Source organism: Clytia hemisphaerica, unplaced genomic scaffold (genome assembly GCF_902728285.1).
Source record: "Clytia hemisphaerica strain Z4C2 unplaced genomic scaffold, Clytia hemisphaerica genome assembly, whole genome shotgun sequence".
Lineage (NCBI taxonomy): Eukaryota > Metazoa > Cnidaria > Hydrozoa > Leptothecata > Clytiidae > Clytia > Clytia hemisphaerica.
The window spans coordinates 175,159-198,683 of NW_027103238.1; the positions used below are offsets into that span (position 1 = coordinate 175,159).

Genomic DNA, 23,525 nt, shown 5'->3' on the forward strand with positions numbered 1-23,525 from the left:
TTTCTTCAGGATCGCAGATCCTGAATGACTTGAAGGCCGGTCTCCACTTTCGCGCGAAATAAGCAAAAACATTTTGACGTTTTTGTAAGTTTTTTTGTTAGGTTGGAAAAAGAAACAATTCCATTGGTCAAAATTGACATAATATTAATAGTTGAAAAAAGTTTTCAACTTTTCGAAATTTTTTAAATGTTGTAATCTTTTCTGCAGGCAAAAACGATTGGTAAAAAGTTTTCGCTCATTTCGCACGAAAGTGGAGACCGGTTCTTAAGATTATAAAAACTTTTTCAGATCCTGACTGGTTTGGTATTTCACAGGACTCTGGCCAATTTTCTCGGGTCCCCAACATGGTATTTACCATTGTAAATTACTGTGAATTGGCACCAAATATCATTTTAATGTTTTTAGGTAATGCATACTTTATGGAAGATGGTATCGAAACAGGGAACGTAGTCCGTTACAATCTAGCAGTCTGGGTCAAACCATCAAGTTCCACTCTTAATGTCGACATCACGCCAGCTTCTTACTGGGTTACAAATGCCAACAATACAGTCAGCCATAACGCAGCGGCTGGTGGCAGCCATTTTGGATACTGGTACCAAATGTTTGAGCACCCTGATGGACCATCGTTCGATGAAAATATTTGTCCAAGGTAAAAAGAATTTGAAGTTTTTTCGACGCTGCAATGACTTCATATATTTCAAAGATCACGCAAGCTAGATTGTGTCGTCACTTCCTTCAAGATTTCGGCTTATTTGCTTCAGCTAGCGAAGGAGTAGTTCCATCTAGTGTTTATATAAGATATTATGTGGGTACTAACTTTACTGTACTTCCCTCCTTGGCGCTTTTAACATGTTCGTTCCCACTATTTTAATTTTGATTTTAAATCTACGTGAAATTCCACGTCGATTGATGAACAATTTTGAAGGATTTGAAGCAAAACTGAGGCCACAAAAGTCTCTGAATTCAAAAAAGGAGAAAGGATTTAAAAAAGGATTTTCGATGTTCTTATAAAGAGGACCTGTATACTTGAACCGTCACTGTTTTTTTTTAGAAATGTTCCTATGCTTGATGGAGAATTTAAAAACAACACGGCTCACTCCTTCGGTCGATATGGATTATGGGTGTTTCCGATCTTCCACCCCAAGGTTGGAGGACATTGCGATTCTGTAGAACACGAGCCAGCTCATTTTTATTCGTTGATTGGTTGGAATAACATGCGCGCTGCAGAATGCGTCGAGTGTGGTTCTGTCAGGTAAAAATGATATATTACATGGGTCCCGTAATATTTGTGAAAAAATGAAACGTCTACTCAAGTCTCGGATACTCTTGACTGTGCAGAGGATTTTTACTGTTCATGTTAGAGAAATTTTTTGTGTCGAGAATCTTCAAAACGCCTAAAAACCCTGAAGTTTATCCTGTTCTGGACATACGCCCTCGATTGTTTTTTGAATTTTTTAAGGCAATTCGACTTTCTGATTTTGAAAAATTATATCAATGAAATGATAAAGTATATAACTGTGTTCTTTTTCAGATTTGTCAATTTTGTTTCTTTGGATTCAGACGTGGCTGGTGTAGAATACATCGATGCTGCGTCGCAAGAATCGCCATGGGGTGGTGCTACCATTCAAGATTCACTCATTGTTGGTCATTCAGAGCTCACCAGTATGGGTAGTTTCCAAGTCTTGACCAGTGATCAACAGATATGTACTAAACATGGTATTTGGACTGGATTCTCAGCTCGATTGACAATCAAGAATGTCACTTTCGTTAATTTTAATAATGAGAATTGCACGACCTTCGGAACATGCGCACATTGTAAAACCAATGATGGTACCTCAATAACGCACACCGAACAACTGAATTTCATCGACTCACCAAACCGATTTTCATTCCCGTTCATCCATTCAGCTTTGTATGTTGATTTGGATGGTACTTTAACGGATGGTGGATCCGCCGGGAACACAATCCTACCGACAAGTGGTTACCTAGATCCAAGCAAATGTGCTGAATATCCTGCCGGTAATTTCGGTCCAGCAAACGCATCCATATGCTCAGACATGAAATTCGGGCGTATCTTCTTCAATAATTTGCTACCTGAATCCATTAATGAAAAAGACGCCATTTTGGAAACACCTTACGGAAAAGATATTGTACCTTTCCGTAAGAAATCAACATTTAAACCGAGCGCTCTTGGATACGTAACTTTCTTACCATTAAATTTGGAGAACGTGTATCTATCCTTTGATAATTCATCACATCTTAACAATCTAACTTATCGTATGTGGGTCAAAGAAGTATTTGATGGTGATTACGCAATAGTAAAAACAAGACATAAACAAACTCCAGATCATTTTTCAACCAATGAAGCTAAAATGACTAACGATACAGGTTTGATTCATTCTTCACTTTCACTTTCGTTTTTATAGCTCTAGTTTAGACGGTCGACTTTATGCTCTGGCAATTCTAATTGTTAGAGTAGACTAAAGGAGGGCAAAACATTGACAGTTAAAATTTTGGCATAGAAGACTTAGAAGTCATTGCGTTGGCATCATAAAGGGCTTTTATAACCCACTTTAATTCATAAATATATAGTAGGCCGGGTGCAAAGTTTACCGACTAAGTCTACTTGAGCCAAGTTACCAAGTCATATGAAATCGTTTAAGTTAATAACAAAGGACTCGACAGTACACGGAGATATAGAAAATTGATGGGGCCACACATACCTCAAAACATTTTTACAGTAGTTCAATTTCGTTTCGAAATATGGTTTAGTAAAGAAGGAGAAAGAGTCCTTTGATTGCCTGTAACAAACGAAAAACAACTCACTAAAATTGCCTTAAACAAGAATGGAAAAATTCGGTTAAATTGTTTCGTTGAAGATACAAAAAATACACTATTTGATAGGAAAAAAAGGGGTACATTTCACCTTTTTGCAAGAGTTTGCTTTGTTTTATTTTGAACGACTCTAGACTATACAATGATCTTCAATGTAAAACGTAAGACCAATTATCGCAGAGGCCAAAGTTACATGCATTATAAATCACAAGAAACTGATCCACATGATACGCTTCCGTAAGCATATCACTATAAGCATAATTTGAGGCTGAAAATGGAATTTTGCTAAGCATATTGAGCCTCGGCCCGATTTCCCTGTATGCTTATAAAAAAAGAGTGTATATAGAAGCCTGTAAAAGAGTATTTTTTATCATTCTAGGTGTTGAGCCAACGTACGCGGACCACGAACATGGAGATTGGCATTTTGATGATGATTCCAAAATCATGTCCTATCTAGTCTCCGGTAAAGGACTTAACCAATCATATCCCGAGGATCGGATGATCAATTATAATGTTTATAATTGTTTCTGGGAAAATTGTAACATCCCAACACCACCCCCTGTTCCTACTGGACGACCTGAGAACAGCAAAAGTTGGTCAATAGGTAAATAAGTATTCTCATTTCTATTGGTTTTGTCACAACCAATCATGCATCTCAACTTACACCGTATAAACTGAACTACGATCACCATTAAAAATTTATCAAACAATCGCTCCAAAGCTCATAAGCCAATCATAGATATCAATATAAACATTAGAACCCAGTCGTTTTCGCTTTTGTTTTTCAAGCAGAAACGAACCCAGTTTTGATTGCTTTAACTGAGCAACCAGGTCGATCGTCACATTCGCCATATCCCTTTACAGTAGAGCGTGGTATGCGCATAATTGGTGATCTATTATGGTATTAGGTATTGAAGGAATCTACCAGTAACATATCTAAAACTATCTGGTTATTTTTAAAGGACCGGATTGGGCGGGTACATCTTCTGAATATGGCGGACATGGTGGTGTGGTGCCGGCCGACAACACTGATATCATGATCCAAGCAGATTGGTGGATGGTCTTTGATATGGATCAAAAGGTTACTTTAACACTAATCTATCTTGTCCCCCTTAAAGACCGGTCTCCACTTTCGCGCGAAAATGACTTTTTGTCAATCATTTTTGCCTGTAGAAAAGGTTACGTCATTAAAAAGTTTTGAGTGAAAAAATAAAAAGGTTGAATAAAATTCAACTTTATTAAACCGTTACGTCAGATTGCCCGATGGAATTGCTTCATTTTTCAACCGAACAATGACCTTACAAACAGGTTAAAAATTTCTCGCTCATTTTGCGCGAAAGTGGAGACCGGTGCTTTGAGAGACTACTGTAGATTAATTTCATCTTAAATTTTGCTTTCTAATAAGCGCTGCACCTTCAAATACAGTGCTTAGCTTTATTTTATATTTCTTTTTAAGTAAGACGAAGAAAACTCATTCCTTGGAGAGTAAGCCTTTTATAAGGCGGGGTCTGGTCTTTATAAGTTGGGGCTCACGTTTTGAATTTTGTCTGCACCAATTTTCTACTATTTTCACATCTTCAAAACACTTTTCCCTATGAAGCTCTTTTTGAAAGAAATTTTGCTGAATTGCATTGAACGCCATTGAAAAAATTGTTAAAGTATTTTATTATTTCAGGGCGCTTGCTTACAGAGCGGTCCCTTCTGGAAGGGCAGGGTTCTGGAGTTCTTTAGAAGCTATGTAACAGTGAACCTGAAGGGTGATCAATGAAATAATGAGCTGATTTTAAGTTATCATTATTTTCAGGTCGTGGTCAACAAAATGTATGTCTATGGAGTTCTTGAATTCGATCCTGAGGCTGATCGACATTTGGAAGCCAGTGTTATCATTGTGACTGGTTTCAATGGTGGGTTACAGGCTGGATATCCTGATAAACCTTTCCCTCACAACCTGGTGATCAGTCTAGCCGGTGATCATGACTCGGAGGAAGTACCAATAGCTTCTGATCTGATGCTTGGTTCAAAAGCTCTTGGGATTTTCGCAATGTCAAATTTGCATGGTAAACCTAAAAATGTCTATTGGACATACCTTAAAACTACTGTTGCTGCTGGAACTAATAGTATTGTTTTAACTGAAGCTCCTGATTGGTTGATTGGAGATGAAATCATTATAACAACAACAAATATGGAGCCTAGAAATACGGAAAAGTTCACCATTACCGGAATTGATGGAGATACTGTTACCCTTAACAAGAACACTTTATACAGCCACACAGCTTACCAAGAGACCATCAATGGCTATGATGTCCATATGACGGCTAAAGTTGGTCTTTTAACCAGAAATATCCGTATAGAGGGTGTTGATAGTCCAACAGGTTCATTGACTACACAATCTTTTGGTTGTCGTGTTTTGGTTGGTTTTGCTCCTGCTCCTGGTGGTCTGAGCTATACTGGTAAAGCTGTCTTCGAGAATGTGCAATTCAGTCATTGTGGACAGTTGGGACATACGGAAGATTACGATCCGAGGTATATACATTTTAGGGGGCCTTTCTTCACAGGCGTAATTCAATCTCAAAATTCGGCATAACTCAAATCAGATTGAACTTGTTACCTAAAATGGTTTGCTGTCAGAAATAAAAACGCTTTATTAAACACTTAGCCTTAAAGAAGTGTTTTTCAATGTTTTCGCACCTTTCGTATTTTTACAAATATTAAATTATTTTAGTACGCTCTTTTAGCAACTCAAGGGTCAGAAAAATTGTCAGGGTAAATTCTAAGTATTCATGGATACCATTGAAAACCAGCTACAAGGTTGACTGATTGATTAATTGGGTGAAGACTAAATTGGAAGTTATGGTACCATATCTTCCAATTTAGTCTAGTAAACTTACTTAAATTTACTAGAAACGGGTATAAGTCTTAAAAAAACAATTATCTTTTTGTAGATATTCGTTAGCCTTCTTAAGAGTAGGAGATAATGGTGATCAGTCATTGGTCAAAGGATGTGCTTTCAATGATGGATACAACACAGGTATCATTTCCTATCTAAATTTTGGCTTATATACGAAGTCTCCAAAAATTCATGGAATTAACCACTGTTATATATTTTTTACTCGCGCTCTGATCCTTCAATTTTCTCTTATTCGAACCACCGCTATTCAAATCTTTCTATAATTCGAACTAAAATATTTGTCCCCTCAGCTAGAAATTAGTGTAAACTACTTGTGTAATGTAATTTGAATCTTTCTTAAATTCGAAGCTAAAATTCTCGGTCCCTAAGATCGAATTAGAGAGAGTCAACTGCAGTTTTATTGCTCATGTGAAAATCCAATTCGGTTTAAAGAACATTTTAAGATAAAAAACGTTAGATTGATTGTTCTTCCTTGATGAGTCAAAATATTGAAAACCAAGTCGTTTCCGTTGGAAGTTTTGAAAATATACAGTAGAGTCTCTTTAACTCGAAGCTCTAATGTCTCCTTAACTCGAGTTAAGTTTTATGGTTCCTTTAGTTAACAATGCCTTATAAACCTTACTCGAAATTTCCTAAACTTGAACAGATTTGTGTTCCCCGTGCGTGTTCAAGTTATGGAGACTCAACTGTATTGTATTTGTGTTCTGAGCTTCAAACGATATAATTTAAAACCATACCATTGACCCCAGACAATGTTTTAATCGGTGTTTTTCTCCTTTGTCTCGCCCCAACTGAATAAAAGATTTCTTGATGGGTCACTGATACAGAGGTGTATATGAGGGAGATCATGAATTTTCTGAATATCCCAATTAATAGGTATTGGTGCTTACGGCAGTAATGGTATAAGAATCGAGAACAATGTTATTTATCATGGTGTTAACGAATTGGTGGAATTAGAAGGTGATGCTCATGTCTTTAATCATAACTTGGTTGCCATGGCATTCGCTGAATCAACCTTCAAGGTATACTACGATTTTTCGAATTTAGGGGAAATGTCCTGGGTGGATATCAGGCCCCCTCTCGGTTCGACCTTCACAAAAATCAACTAGTTTTACTCTCGCGTCGCCAATGATCCTGGTAATTGGGCAGGCCACAGAAAGAATTAACTTAGAGTGCATTTGAAATATCACACAAGAACTAAAATGTTTATTAAAAGAATCTCGGTTGCTGGAAAAAGCCTCTTGTTGCTTGACAAATAATACTGTAGAAAACTATTCTGATTAAATGACCCATTCCAGCCGTATAAAATCTTCATTACCATATCTCAACTGTGCCTCGTCAACATGGGTTTTTTCAGCGTGATCTAGACAGTAACCTTTATCAGGATTGATTACGCCTCCATGACGGCTTTCTGTTGGCTAGACGCAATAATTTTTCAAAACTGGACCAATAGTAGGTCGTCATTAGTGCGTAGTGGTCCTGATTACCCATTACGCTTTGCGACTATGAAATTGCCTATTCTTTGTCCGCTAAATTCTTAATTTTTTCTTGATTTTTTGTCCCATAGCGAGATACACCTTTCTCAGCGAAAGAGAACATTAAATGGTTTGCAGCTGTGGACATGTACCGAACAACTAACCTTACCATGATTGGTAACTCCATCGCTGGATCTGAAAAGAATGGTATACACGCACCACTGGTGGATTGCAGCAGTTCTCTATCCAGGATTAGAGATAATGAGGTAACCCAGCTGGCATATGACGTTGTTTCAACGTTCATTTAACGTTATATGGACGTTGTGAACAGTAAATAAACGCTGAAACAACGTTGTGTACCAGCTGGGAAATTTACAAAGAGTTACACAATTTTCTTTTTATCAAACAAACTCGACCTTTAAGGCTTATGGTTTTCTAGCATTGTAGCTCAGTTTCTGAGAAATACTGTATGCCATCCCTAAAACCACCCTTATTATTATACCATATTTATGCATATTAGATTTGCCTTGATTGACAAAAAGCTCTTCCTTTACGGGAGATTAAAAAAACTGGCTGGATTCAGGATTTGCACCTTAGTAAATTGGTTGCTTCTAAAAAATAAATGTACAATCACAATAATCTTAATACAGGTTTTCATGGATATTATATTCATGGGTCTTCTCACTGATCTCTAACAACTTCACTGGGTTGGGCTTCCTATATGAAAGGAAGCGTGTCCGGTTTTAGAGGTGAATATCCCGCCATCTTGTTTTCAATTCTGGTAAACAGAGTGATTCGAACCACGCGGGCGACGCAATTTTACAAAATTCTACATAAGCGATTGCTGGTTTCTATCTTTGGCAGTAGCGTAGCCAAGCGGGCGCATTTTTTTAGGATTTTTATGACACTGTAGATATATATTCATGGTATTAAAAGATCATTATAATGGCATAAAAATCTGCTCTCCTACACAAATGTTGCGCCCCTTTAAATAACACTTTTTTGTCTTTTCAAGGTTCATTCTGCGCTTCACGGTGTCCGTAATAACCGAAAAGCAGCACAATCATGCTTAAAATTCGAATCATATAAAGTTTGGAAAGTGTTTGATTTTGGTTTCTATCTCTGGCCTAATCAATCCGTACTCATCAAAGATAGCATAGTTGCCGATAACAAGATCTCTGTATTTGCCAACGTTGCTGGACCTAATGTTATCAAGCATGAATATGCTGACCATAAGATTACATTCGAGAATATGCTTTTTGTTGGACAAACAGATAATTTTGATTGTGAGAAAGATAATGCAGCTCCATTCAATGCTGCTTTCCATTCTGATAGTCGATCACCCAGAGCTGCTGAAGGTGAGGTTGACTTTTATTTTCCGGTTATTTAGATTTTTCAATCTATCTAGTAATCATCTAGACACTTTCGATTTGGTTACTCCTTGCACGGGCGTGTTAGACTAATTTCTATATCCTAGCTTAGTTTCGCGTTTTTATTTTTTCAAAAACTGTAATTTTGTAATTAAAAAATTTTTTTAAGGTTTTAAATTTTTTTCATGCAGTTCTCTCGCCAGAAACTGCGGAGCTGACGGAGCGTAATCTGAACATCAACATTTTGTACGGATAAATTTTACATGACCTTTATAAAATCTTAACATTCGCGTGAGGAAACATCGGTATTTTGTCATCTTGCCATCTACTTTAATCGGATTAACTTTCGTGAGATTAAATTTTGTGATTTCGCGAATTTTTGCCAATTTTGCGAAATGAAACTCGCGAAATTAAATCCACCACAAAATCTTTAAATGTTTTCAAGCTTATTCGCGAAATTAAATCCAGAAGATTTCTCTTTTTTTTTGGCTCGCGAAATTTAATCTCGCGAAATTTAATCCGATGAAAGTAGTTTTTAAGCAGTTATATCGCTAGAAATTGAGCTGGATGAGCATAATCTGAACGATCAACTCTTTGTAGAGATACGTGACCTTTATCAAATCATAATATTTTCAGGAGGAAATATCGGTATCTTGTCATCTTGCTTTGCTGGTGCAGCTGCAACAGGGCCACCAATGAGATGGGAGGATCCAATGACTTACCCATCGACCAAAGGTTTGTTAAAGTCAGATTGGGCCATTCTATTTTATGTGTATACAGGGACAGGACGAAGGTTTCCAGGGGGTAAATTGTAGAATTATTTCCAGCGGGGTCAAAACTTGTTTCATTTTTTCAGAGGCTAAAATGTTATTCTAAAACTTACAAGGGGTAGAAGACAGATTTTAGTTCGTCCAATTGTATCCCTTTTGAATAATGAAAAACACTCTTTTAGACCCTTTGGAGATTCCGCTCAAATTACCTCCTGGAAATGCTCGTCCACCCCCCCCCCCCCTAATCGATATAAAATACAATGACCCATTGCGTAGCTGGTATACACCCTTGTTGCAACGTTCTGAACGTTAGATGGACGTTGATATAACGTTCCATGCCAACTGACAAAGCCCTCTCAAAAATATCTACAATCATGGTCGAAATATATTGAGATTTTAGTGTATTTTAACGTTTTTCAGAATTTAAATTTCAAGCGAGAATTGCTATTTTAGCACTTTCACTTTCTTTCATTGAATATTTCGATTTCGAAGGGGGTTTGGTGGCTTCTAGGCTATATAGAAAGCCTTATTGGTACATTTTTGAGCTTTTAGACCATGAGATCCTAAGTCTCATGTTAAAACTCAGAGTCAAAACTTCCCAACTGTAGTTTAACGCGCTTACAAATCATTTGTGGTGTTTAAAATTTCGCGGGAAATCCCCTTTGTCTCAAATATTTTGTTCATGATTGTAGATATATGTAAGAAAAGCTCGTTGCGGTCGGTTTGAGATCGGCTTGAAAACACCCAAACTTTGACTAGAGATGTTAATCATTTAAAATAAATCTTGCACCCCCCCTTCAAAAAAATCAGAAATTGTATTTTTTGAAGACATCCATCAACACCGAAAACGAATTTTTTTATGTATTTATCATACCAGTCTCCCCAAAAAACTGACTGTTCCTCTAATGGTATATGTATGTGAAAAAATCAAGAATTTCTGTCCAACTATATTCACTCAGGAGATTTGGGTGGCAGAGCAGGTGTATATTTCGTCCTTATTAGGACTCAACAGCACTGTTTACTGTCTGTATATAGACCCTACTGTACTCTAAATAATATTCTGTTGTTTCGACTCTTATCCTCATTGAGTTTCAAGCCCGAAGGGCTAGAGGCGAAACTTTAACCCTTCTCAGGCAAGAGAAATTGAAGCCAATTATTATTCCCATCCAAAACGCGCATATAACGCGCCGTAATCATGACGACAGATTGTATTTAGCGGTTCCTTTGTTTTGGAGGAGTACATTTTTTGAAATCTAGCAATAGATTTTGGTTTCAATTCGGCGTTTGTGGAAAAACTGCGCGCGGGCGTTCTGGATGGGAAATAAGTGGTCTAGCCCTTCGGACTTGAAACTCAATGGTTACCCTAGGCTTGACCTCATTGAAAGCTTTTTTCATGAGTGTCCGTATCAGTTATTTAAAAACTGATCGTCTCCCTCTCCAGGTTTGAACGAATGGAAGAATGTGACATTCGCTAAATTTCAAAGCGATTGTAGCAGTACATCAACAGGCAAGAATGTTGTTTGGAAGATTAATAAACATTACATGGACATCTTCCATCCCATAACTGCTTCACAAACTACATTGATTGATGTGGATGAGGAAGCTAAGGTATCATTTAACTTTTTCAAGGCTTTCAATTCTAGTAAATACTTTTTTGTTACGAGGTACTAGACACTTCAATCATCACAATACTATCTTATCGGAGTTTTTGATTTTTCTAAAAAAAGCGATGCATTGTGGGATTGTTTCAAGGGTATTACAATAGAATTCCCTCGAGGAATTCCTAAGAGATTTCTATTGTAATACACTCGAAACAATCCCACAACTATTAAACATTAACCAAAAAAGCACATTAGATTCCTATGAAAGTTTCAGTGAAGATCTACATTCTGTTGTTTTCAGCTCAAATAAAACTGTCCTTAAAGGAATTAGACATTTTATATTTAGATCGTGAGAGCTTCAGAGTGATTTGAGGTGGATGATTTTAAAAGCCTGTCTTTAAAGAATAGTACTGTGTTTTTTTTGCAATTTCAATATATTTGCAAAAGATAATACAAACCCTAACATGTAAGTGAAAAAATCATGAATAGAAATAGCATGCTATAAAATAAATTTGTGTATTTTTTTGCCATAAGCTGCAAAAAATGATAGATTGGGTTCGAGCTTGCTATGGCGAATGACGTCAATGTTTTTGACGCAGATACAAAAATTATGACCCTATCAAACTCGAAATAAATTGTTACTAATGTTATCATAAAATCTAAAAATCAACATATAAAATATCTAAAAAATTCTTCAAAATATAGATTGAACATTTACAAGTGACCTTGTCTAAAGTGGATCCGTCAGACTGTGTTGACATGGATTGTGACGGTAGACGAAAAGTTGTTATCACTGATCTCGATAAAACGTTCTTTGGTCAACAAGTAGGAACTACACTGATCTCTAAATCTGAAGTGGAATGGTCAGGTGACGGATACTCTGGAAATGAAAGATACGGCTTAGGTAAGCGTTTATTTTCATTCTTTGTACAGTTGACGCTCTCTAATTCGACGTTCTACTATTCGATAGGCTCCCTTATTCGATGAAATTTAAAGTCCCCGTCAACAAGAAACTCTTATAAACGACGCTCCCTTATTCGATAACCTCCCTAGTTCGATGAAAATCCGATTCCCCTTGAAGATCGAATTAGAGAGCGTCAACTGTATTTATACAATGCAGTCTCTATAATTCGAACCTCTAAGACTCTAATGTTTCCTTAATTCGAACAAGTTTTATTGTCCCTTCAGCTAAAAATCTTTTTATAGACCTTACTCTATAACTTGAAATTTTCTTAACTCGAACAAAGTTGTGTTGACCGTGTATGTTCGAGTTATAGAGACTGCGATGTACTATTCTAGAAAAAGATGAATATATTTTGAAAAACTCACTTTTGGAAGGTTGAATTAAGTCTTTCACTATTTTCGATTAGCTCTGCCTAGACCGCTCCTTTTCGTAGTTTAACTGAGATATACTTTTTTCCGTCCGTTTTCACTCTTTTTCTTTTCACTGATCTAACCTTAAATTTGCAGACCAGGGCTTGCAATAAGTAATTACAGATTCAATATTGCTAAGAAAATTATGTTATTTCCATGAAGAAATTCATTTGAAAGAACTGCCGACCATTCTGCCTGTTTATCCAAACCAACATAGAATCCAAACTCAAAACAATAGTCTAGTTTTGTCGGATGCAGTGCCAATAAAGTTGAATGAGGCTTCAATAGGTGTGCTAGCTGTATATCAGAAGAATTATTTCTTGGATGGTGGGGTATATCTTGAGGGGGTACAAATCTGAAAGTGAAATTGCTAGGAAAACCGGAATTAGTTTCATTTCCTGCATGTCCAAAACTTACAAACAGGAAATCTTTAGTGATGTATTGTGGATAACGCATAACTCTATGTATGTCTTTATACCATTCCGTATACGATGGATATAACTCTTTCCCAGTCTTTTTTCCGATGAAATACTTCTCAGCTCCCCATATTAATGGATAGTGTGGAGAAACAAATGTTTGACCAGACTTGCCCTCAGTAGCGGTTTCTGCAACAGTAGCAACACTGGCTTCAAGCTTTTCTACTTTCATTTCCAAACGCTTTACTTTCTCTTTCAAAGATTTCACTTCTTTTTCCAAACATATCTCTTTCGACTCCCCTTCCTGAGGGCGTTGAGTTTCTTTTCTCTGTAACGCCCTCTCCTGTAGTCGGTTTTTGTAATTGTTGAAATTTCTTTGTGGCACATTAGTAGTATTCACAACACGACCATTTTCTCTTGGGTTCCATCTGTCTGCACTCATTTTGTTACTGTTTTAACAGCACACTTCCTATTTACACATGGTTTATACACAGAAATGTATGTCTGCCAAAATACTTCTTTTAAGTTATTTTCTGACAGTACTGCTTATCTTTTCTCAAATTACATACTTCATGTTACTTCATCTTAAAATCCATTCGTCTTAAATATCTATACACTCTTCTTTCTACCCGGGAAAATACCCTCGAATTTTATCCCACTAAGAAAATGACTTTGCGTTCATCCTTATTTGAAACTTCACGGAAAGTTGCACTTCAAAAGTGGATATTTTTTGCTTGGAACAATAGAACTTTTATCCTCATTGGGATTTCGATAGAAATTTTCATCCGCACTGTGGGTAGAAACTCCACCGGGGCTGTGAGACATCTTATGGACGAATAAGTGAGATAACATCCACAAAGCTCCAACCGATCTTTGCCTTGTCTAATACTTATGAATTTTCCTATTTTTCTCAGGTAACTTCCGTATCCCGAAAACAATGATCAGCAATATGGACGGAACACGTATAGATCCTGAGACGAAATACCCAAAGAAGGGTATCGTCCGTGGTATGAGTGGTCAGACAGAACAATGTTCTTTTGATGAGAAATTCAATGCTTATTTATGTGATGGTTTCAACTACAAATTTTTCATTATCGAAAGTATGGACCATGATACAGAGACCCGTCGGCTCTCTCCCGTCGGTGTGGCCAGTCAGGGGTATATTGATCTCATTAATGGTCCCCAGGTAATGATGCCATTATGTTGAGTCGTTTAATTTTTTAACAACGGTCTTGAGAACTTTTCATATCGCTAAGATCAGCGTTTGTAGATTTCTTATCCATGCGTTTATTCGTCTTGATTCCGGACTTCACCTAATGATTCGACATCAAACATTATATATTCCACAGTCTATGCAACTATTTCGGATTTTTATTCATTAATCTGCAAGTGTTTCGTAATATTCATGACGTAATGTTTTATACGGAAGCACCCACACAGACTACTATGATTGAATTGAAACAATAGAACTATTGGCAAACACCCGGGCTACTTTGAGTGCTTCCGTATAAAACATTACGTTATGAATATCATGAATTATCGTCTCTGTATTCAATAATTCCTACATTTCTCTTTCTACAGGATCATGGTTGGTGCCACGGCTACACGTGTCAGGAACGTTTGTCCAAATTTGAATCCGTCGTCGCTACAGGTCTTCATTATGAGGTTCATATGACGTCATACAACCCACAAAACACTCGGTTGTGGTTATTGAATTCTGAACCAACTGACATCATTAGCATTGAAGTATTTTACGCGAAACCCGAACGAATCGATGTCTATCGAAACGGTACGTCTTTTTTTAGCGCAACGGTTATTTTCAGCTGATGTGCAAAATATTCATATTTCATATTCACAAACAAAGAGATTGTATTGTTAGTTGGTTTTTTTTACCGAAATGTTGAAAAATGTTGAATCTTTCCGATGCAATCTTGAACAGAAAGCTTTAAAAATCTACTTGAGATCTTCCCCCAAAAATTTGGCCCATGTTTATGATTTTTGCACCTACCCCAGTGGAGGTCCTATAAATTAACCTGTGTTTGTTCTTCCGTCCGTCCGTTTGTTCGTCTGATACCAACTTTTCTCAGGATTGAATCTTAGGAATCTTTTGATTTTTGGTACAAAGGTGCAAAATGGTAGTGGGAAAAATGTGACGGAGCCCGATTTTCGAAAAAAAAAAAATTTGGGGGCAAATTTGGACCAAAAAACGGCTAAAACAGGTGTTTTTGACTTTGTGAAATAGTGGATCATTGTTTTTTTCTGATTTTTTGCATGAAAGTAGGTAAAAGATGGCTTATTTTTTGCATGAAAGTAGGGTACCATCATAGGTAAAAGATGGCTCAAGCAGATTTTTGCAAAAAAATTTTGTTGGCTTAAAAAACGCATGTTTATCTATAAGAATCACTATTAATAATCATACATCAATGTTCTTAATCAATTACTCAATTTTTTTATGAGATAGATGTTTTTTTTGCTCACGAAGGCTTACTTTTGAAGAATATGTGTGTTTTTAGACAGGAAACTTTGGTTGCTTGGCGTGTTTTTATAGAAAAACTGGCCAAATTCGATATTTTTTTATAAGCACATTATCAATTACTTAGGTATTAGCTTTTCTCGAGATTGGCTATTTCATTCTTTATGATATTTTGCACAATAAAACTGCGAATGTGACAGAGCCCGATTTCTGTAAAAAGATGTTTTTGGGCAAATTTGGGCCAAAAAACGGCTAAAAAACGGCTTGAAAGTAGGTAAAAGATGGCTCTAGCAGATTTTTGTAAAAAAAGATTATGAAAAAATTTTTCGGCTCAAAAAACGCATCTTTATCTTTAAGAATCACTTTTAATAAGCATACATCAATGTTCTTAGCCGAATTACTCAATTTTTGATGAGATAGATGTTTTTTTTTTGCTCACGAAGTCTTAAATATGAAAGAATATTTCAAGAGCGTGAAATTTTTGTTTCTAAACATTTTTTATAAGAAACAAACGACTAATTTCAATAGATCGTCACTATTTGTGTTCTGAATGATTGTTTAATGGTCACGTCACGTAGATATCAATTATAAATGTGTTAAATGCATAACCAGGTAGGTCCATAAAAGTATCACTTGTTCTTTAATAATTTTTAGGGGTTCTGGAAGGAAATCGGGATCAGTCTGTTCACAATTATTAGATATCACATTAATTATTATCCGCATCAACCATCTTTAGGGCTATACATTGCACCAACCAATGGAGAATATTCGGGAAGCTCTTTTAACTTGCTGCCGAAAAACCCTAACAATCCCGATGAATTCAAACCTACCATGAGTTCGTACAACGGTGCAAATTGGTTTGATGACGATACTCAACTACTTTACGTTATAATCAAGGGAGATGAACCTGTCGAGTTAAAAGTTCAACCAGTTATTCAGGTAGCTTTCTTATTTTCCGGTAATTTTCGAAGTAAGAACGCAAAGGGAGCCGAAAAAACATCGGAGTGCAACGCTCGCTAAAAGACAATGAAATTACAATTACAAATCTTTTCATCTGATAAGTTCGACATGGTCTAAAACCGCCTATGTACAGTATGTAAGATATTTACTTTTAGAGTAAGATATTGACTTTTGCTTAGAGTAACTAAAATTGGTAGGCTAGGCCTTATAAAGTCAACAAACTTTAAATGTTAGTTGGCATTGGTCAAATATTCCGGGGGGACACTTGATGCAGAAACAAAGGGCACTTTTTCTCTTCCTCTTCATTTCGACCCTTACGGTGCACTTTGCTTCGAAAAAGGACCCTTACCTTGAGTCCCCCGGGTCAATTATTCATTATCCAGAAAAGTTTTTCTTTTTTTAGCTTCGATTCCAAGCATCAACAGCTGCTGTTTCTATCGATGATTTCTTCAAAGAGAATCTAGTCAACAACATTGCTGCTTTATTGGGCATCCCATCCAGCCGTGTCAAGTTCATGGAGGTCATCTCGGCATCCAGAAAACGACGTGACACGGATGGCGATAGTGTCACGCTTGTGGTAAGGAATAAGGAAGCTTGTGGTAAGGAATAAGGAAGCTTTTTCTTGTGAAGAGTCGAGAGATTTGGTATTTGGAAAGGATTGGCGCCCTCTTCTACCTCCGGGTAGGCAGCTAAAGAAAAGCGAGACCTTCAGGTCACCTCCGACGGCGGTTTCAAACATACTTCTTTCCACTTTCATAAAATTTATTAAATCAAAAACCAACGAAAAACTTTCCATTTTCTTTCAGCTTGAAGTGGTAGAAGAACCAAAAATCACTAATGTTACATCAGCTAACTCTACATACAGCGGTAAGAATCTCATTTTTTGATACTTAGACGAGGCCAATTTACTCTGTTGTTTTACGGACCAAGCTACCCAAAAAGAGGATCGGTCGGTCGGCGAAAAAATAAGAATTAAAGTAGAATTAAACCTATTAAATTTCCTAAGAAGGCAACAAAAACTACTACATCTTGACAAAAATGCAAAATAGAAAATAAAAAGGCACAAAAAGGTCGAGTTCATGGATGAAATGAAAAATTGAACATAAAATTCTCAAAACCTTGGAAAAACTACCATGATTTTAAAATTTGGCAGTCTGTACTCTTGTCTCCCGAATAGACGGGGGGTCCGAATAAGCAGGGGGTAGGAAAATTTTCTAAATTCTAATAAGCAGGGGGGGTGGAATAAGAGGGGGGTAATTTGAAGACAGAATTTTTTTTAAATGGTGTCAATTTCAACAACAAAAAAGAAACTTTAACAAATGAACACGTAAAATAAGAACCAAGTACTAACAAAAAGGAATTTTAACAAGTTTAAGGTCTATCTACACTGTAATAAAATATTGAATTATTCGAATTTAATTAGCGGGGGGGGTCTTAATAAGAGCGGGGGATGGATTTTTTTGTCTCTTAACAATTAGCGGGGGGGGACGTCTATTCGGGAGACAAGAGTAAAGCAATGAAAATAAAAATTTATTACTAAAATCAATTTTATTTTTATTCCGATCTTCGGATTATCAGGGTCAGTCGGACCCGTAAAACAACTAATCAAATTGGTCTCGCCCTATCATTTTTGTTTTTTATCTCCACTTATAGCGACTATAGCGAAACATATAGAAACTATATAGAAGCATCCTTAAGAATTTTAGACCTCTCACATCAAACGGCTCGGGCGTATTGGTCCATGTCAAGTTTTACCCAAGCTCTCTCCCTCAAGGTCTCCGTCCATTTTGATAAAAACACGTTGTCTGAAGATTGACTTTCTCCTTGCTGTTCTAAAGACTTTCTCTTTGAGAGTCTTCTTTTTTTTTAATCAACCATTTATTTCTACATACAGAGGAAAGCTTCAATGAGATGGAACGAATCACATCCGCAGCCACCATCATGGTCCAGACAGGAACATTAGCTGCAGCTGCTAACCTGGAAATCACCAGTTTGTCAGTAACAGCACCAGAGCCAATCCGTCAAGATCCGACAGGCGGCGTGCGTGCTACCAACGAAACAAGTATGTTCACTATACATAATTTTTCCTTTATAAGAAACCAAGTCGTTAAGACCATAGATTTATAAATCCCGAAAGGCTAGATGGAGTACCTTTGCTGAAAAGTGTGCCGTGACATTGCAATAGAATTTCAGCGTTTGACCAATAAGAAGCTTTCGCGGGTTTTCGAAAACAAAAGCAACAATATTTTTTCCGACATTAACTTTTTTTTGCCTGTGATGGCTTAATATATAACATATAGCCCTTCGGGCTTTATAAATGTATGGTTAAGACTTGCACCCTGAAATCAGCCAGTCTTTTTTCTATCCCGTACAGGAAAATGTTATGGACAATCTAATAATTTCGCCTAATTAACATAAAAAATGGTATAATATTAAGGGTTTGGAATAGAAAATTTTCAGAACTTAAGCTAGAATTATGAGAATGGAATTTTTATTCATTATTCCTATAATTGTTATTGGGGCTCCTTTCGCTAGATTTCTTCTAACTTTTGATTGTTCTTTTAAATTAATGACCAATATACTTGGATAATTTAAAAAAAATATTTAGGCTTTTTTTTCTTTGTGTCAATTCCTTGATCCCCCGGTCTTGCGTTTCGATTATGTTGATTTTTCTTGTCATACAAGACATACTTCATCTAATGTTTCCAACTCACTCAATTAATGACATATACGCATGCGTAATTTCAAACCGCTAGGCGTTAAACATCGTAAAATACAAAGAGTAATGACGACATTAGGTCGGGGGGTTTGTATGGCAAAATATGTCGTTCTTTTGTCGTTGTTTTGAGCATTTGTTGCTCTTTTTGTCGTTTTTTTTATGAGTTTTTTATCGTTCTTTTTATTAACCTTTTCGACCGTAGTCGCGCGGTCAGACTCGTGCCACTTAGTTATTTAATTACCCCCCTAAACTCGATCCAATCCTTTTTTGACAGATTTTTCTATTGTCTATAGGTGCGAAAAAAGGACTGGGACGGTTTTAGTGGGATATACATAATATTCTTATTATAGATCAAGTACTAAATGGCACATTACGTTTTGACCAAACACAATCAACCACGCCTATTGTTCAAACATTAACCTTTGATATACCATCTACCATGTCAATCTATAATACTCCTTCAACGACCATCTCAGAAGGCCGCGCATTTGATGTACCAACTGTTCTCCGCACTTTTACTAGTGACAATGAATGGGTGCAGAACCTTGGAACTGTGAAGGATCCATGGGTCGTAGAAGCCACTTTATCGGGAGGTGATGCTGACGCGAAACTTGTCGGTGAGTATAATAAGTCTGAGAAGGAGGGATCATCTAGCGGTCCCGGCGCCGTCAAGGTCAATACTTTCATAATATCCCACTCATCATTATCTTTTCAACAAGCAAAAACCCTATATTTAATTCAAACTCGATCAAAATTTACAGCCTTTTTGTCTCCACTACAGATTATTACGAAACAGACTTTATGTTTCAAGAGGAATCAATGATTCCTTTGTAACATTATTCAAATATCCATTATTTTCTACTCAATACAGGTACAACCAGAGTCTCAGCCATTGATGGTCAATTTAATTTCACCGATCTCTCAATTTCACACCCTGGCAGTGGTTACCAAATCACATACACCATCGTCCTTCCCGCAAACGCCACTCCGCCCGCTATTACGTCGTCACCCATTACGGTAATTGAACGTCAACTGAAGTACGACGTTCAATTTGATATTGCGACGTCATACCAATACGCTCCCGTACGTAATTCACCCGTCATTACAGTTCAAGACATAGCGGACAGCGCCGTTGTCAACACAGGTAAGGTTACAAGTCTCTCAAGATATATAAAGTACTGCGGATATCTCTCTTTTCAAAGTATCAATTTTAATATACTTTAACCTTAAAGTGCACTAGATATTATTAATGTTTGTCAACATTTGTAAAGAAGAAAGTAGTCTAGCATACTAGAACACTAGTTCAGTAGTCTAGCATACTAGACCTCTAGTTCAACATAGTAAATAGTAAGCAAAAACTGATAAAAATGACAATACAAACTGATGTTATCACGTAACAGTTATTGTATTGTCATATAATATCCATATTACTATTACTATATTACACGGATTATAAACGACTCCAGTCTACAAAGATACAGGCAACAAATCTTTTTAACACACTTTCACTTTCTATTAACAGGTTGGGCAGGCCGTAAGTGGATCGCTAAAGCAGAACTAATTCACAATGGACAATCGTCGTCAGCTATTCACGGCACGACGGAAGTCGAGTTTGTTGACGGAGTTGCGACTCTAGATGACGTTCGTGTTGATTTATCTGGTTCTAATTTCCAATTGAAATTATCTGTCTATACAGTACCATCATCATCATACAGCCACGAATCGACTAGCTTATTATTCAGTGTGCAACCACGACAAATGAGTAATGCTACCTCGACAGAAGGTATAGAATTCATCTGCCACACTACGTTGTTTCAACATTCATTCGACGTTATATGGGCGTTCTGAACACGTCGAAACAACGTTGTGTGTTAGCTGAGGGCTATTTATGTTATTTTTGTTTCAATGATCGACAAATACTCGGCTGTTTAAATTCAAAACTAGTGGCAAATAAACATCCGGTCTTTTTTGGATGCTTCTTTAAAATTCATTACGACGTGAGTAACACGTATCAAAAATTTATTATTATCAAATTATTTTCAGTTGGTAACAACGAAAGGACCTAGTGTCCTAAATAGTTACAGCCTTGTCCGTTTACTAAAAAATCCAACATTAATCATTGGGATTGGCATCGAGCTAACCTAAATGCATTACTTACTTTTCCTTTAGATATTTGTTTACGTTCTGTGAACACGCGTCGATTCTTGTTTAACGCGCAAGAAGTTCAATGGGAACCTTCATTTGCAAGTGCTGCTCAAACTGTAGCTGAAACATTGGAAAGCACAAATGCTACAGCTCCTTTCACTGTTGACCCTTGCTACATAGCAGCTGCCCTACCATTGGATCAATCACCTACTTGTGAAAATGCTCTTGAAGCCTTGTATGTGCCATTTACCTTTTTCATATAATACTATTGACGCTCTCTAATTCGACTTTCAAGGGGAAAGGATTTTCATCGAATAAGGGAGAATATTCGAAAGAAGAGCGTCGTTTATGAGAGGGCGTCAATTGTTATCTTATAGATTTACCCAGCAATAAACCCTAACATTTACCAAATATCAAGATAAAAATATCAAATTACAGTCAACCCTCCTTAATTCGAACCTCTATTATTCGATTGTTTCTATAATTCGAACTGAAATATTGGTCCCCTCAGCTGGAGGGTAGTCTAAATTACTCTCTGTACCTCGAATCTTTCTCTAATTGGAATGAAGTTTTTGGTCCCTTGAAGATCGAATTAGAGGGAGTCAACTGTATGTTTCAAACGGGAAGATTTGAATATTATTAGTAATAATATTTTTTTTCATGACGGGGACTGAGAATTAGTTCCAATTGTATCGGTAAAAAAAGACATGTTTCAAGTGAAACCAAAAACATATACTTTTAAACCTGATTTTGTAATATTTTTCACTTTTAATTGTCTTCTTGATTTTAGGTTTGAAAATGCCGATAGAGCTAAGCTAACGTTTTTACAGATAGTCTGGAAGCCAGTCACTCTCTTTGGTATCGGTATGAAAAACGACACAGCTAACAATAAAATCTACTTTGTTGCTCGTTTTGACCAATGTGCTGATGCAGCCAAAATCTCCACCTATGTCGGTAACAGAAAAGGTAATGATCCAGCTAGCACACTACGCTGTGTCAACGTTCATCTAACGTTATATCGACGTTATGAACATTAGATGAACGATAAAACAACGTGCTGTTCCATTAAAAAACCATACAGGGAGGTGGACGAACCTCTCCAAGTCAAAAAAAAATTACTGAAAATGTGTGCAAAAGTATCCTTGGAAAAATTCTTTTGATTCTTTAAAGTGAGGGTGAACGAACTAAAATCCGTCTTTTATCTCCTGGAAATCTTTCTTCGATTACCCTCTGGAAATGTTCGTCCACCCCCATATAATGGACATTAAATGGAATGACCCAACGGGGTTGTTTCCTTCTAATTCCAACAATGTTTGTTACAGTTACAATCGCAAAGCTCAAATTAAGGGTTTGTGTGAAGCGGCCTAATGATCGAAATTTGGAAAATTATTCGGTATTTGGTTGAATATTAGTTGCGGTAAAAGTCAGAATCGAAGTCATTCTTAAAAACTCAACAAAGTATAAATACCACGTCCTTAGATCTGCTAAAAGCATAAAATACCTTATTTAAAATTCAATTTAGTCATTATTCTCAAATTCACATGGAAAATTAGCTCTAAATGTTGTCGTTTTCGAGCTGACTCTTAATTAAGTCTAATTACATTTTAGTCATCTGAAGTAATGACATTATTCATGAGAATAAGTCTGTCCTGTTTCATCGGCGTCACGCTTTTTTTTTTATAAGAGTTATTACTTTATAAGAATATGGATGATGAAAAATTGGCTAAAAATTTATGAATATGCTCAGAATACCACTATCATGGCATTTGGAAACTGAACCTAAAGAATGCTATTTTTTTAGAGATTTTAAATGCCAATTTACCCAAAATTTCAGGATGATTTTTCTTAAAATCTAAAAATATCCATGATGTAATTCACTTGAACTATTATCCATATAAAACTGTATTGGCTGTAATAGAAAGTAAAACATTTACAGCCCGACTATATCTTCAATTTTCTATTCATCTTCATTTTTCAGATGTTTCAGAGATGAAAGAACTTCTTAAGGAACCTGACAACGAACCACAGAGTGCAGGCCAATGTTATATTGATATCGCACCTGCTCAACTAGAAGCTGCCTACCAAAACTTCAGGTGCGTACTCTTCTTTTTTCCTCTATATCTATGTTTTTTTAGTAACTTTAACATGCAAAACAATTGAGTTTAAAGCTCAAAGGGCTAGAAAAAGATTTTGAACCTTTCTCAGGCAAGAAAAAATTATTCCTTTAAGGTTTGCGCCGTATTTTGGACGACAGATTAAATTCATTGGTTTATTTGTTTTCGAGTTTTGAATTTTCGGAATCTGACGACAGACTTTACTTTCAATTGAGCATTTTGTGTGAAAACCTATTGGGTCATTCGTCAACCCTCAACACATCCAATCCTTTTTTGACACATTTTTCTATTATCTATAGGTGTGAAAAAAGGACTGGGACGGTTTAGTGGGATAAAGCGGAAAAAATAATGCCCGCGCGGTCGAA

At 36.6% G+C, this 23,525-nt stretch overlaps 1 protein-coding gene across 1 annotated transcript in view; it reads left to right on the top strand.

Moving 5' to 3' along the window:
* The window catches only part of LOC136820483 (fibrocystin-L-like), a 72,843-nt gene that overhangs the window by 42,846 nt on the left and 6,472 nt on the right, over positions 1-23,525 (top strand). The window contains exons 38-62 of the mRNA XM_067079910.1: positions 406-649; positions 1,052-1,252; positions 1,532-2,388; positions 3,215-3,439; positions 3,798-3,916; positions 4,640-5,358; positions 5,778-5,863; positions 6,620-6,765; positions 7,311-7,484; positions 8,234-8,576; positions 9,225-9,323; positions 10,800-10,966; positions 11,665-11,863; positions 13,664-13,935; positions 14,331-14,538; positions 15,959-16,161; positions 16,586-16,759; positions 16,989-17,049; positions 18,077-18,244; positions 19,252-19,518; positions 19,773-20,045; positions 20,424-20,684; positions 21,071-21,281; positions 21,837-22,012; positions 23,025-23,139. Coding sequence (XP_066936011.1) covers positions 406-649; positions 1,052-1,252; positions 1,532-2,388; positions 3,215-3,439; positions 3,798-3,916; positions 4,640-5,358; positions 5,778-5,863; positions 6,620-6,765; positions 7,311-7,484; positions 8,234-8,576; positions 9,225-9,323; positions 10,800-10,966; positions 11,665-11,863; positions 13,664-13,935; positions 14,331-14,538; positions 15,959-16,161; positions 16,586-16,759; positions 16,989-17,049; positions 18,077-18,244; positions 19,252-19,518; positions 19,773-20,045; positions 20,424-20,684; positions 21,071-21,281; positions 21,837-22,012; positions 23,025-23,139 — 5,968 coding nt within the window. The remainder of the gene's footprint in view (positions 1-405; positions 650-1,051; positions 1,253-1,531; positions 2,389-3,214; positions 3,440-3,797; positions 3,917-4,639; positions 5,359-5,777; positions 5,864-6,619; positions 6,766-7,310; positions 7,485-8,233; positions 8,577-9,224; positions 9,324-10,799; positions 10,967-11,664; positions 11,864-13,663; positions 13,936-14,330; positions 14,539-15,958; positions 16,162-16,585; positions 16,760-16,988; positions 17,050-18,076; positions 18,245-19,251; positions 19,519-19,772; positions 20,046-20,423; positions 20,685-21,070; positions 21,282-21,836; positions 22,013-23,024; positions 23,140-23,525) is intronic.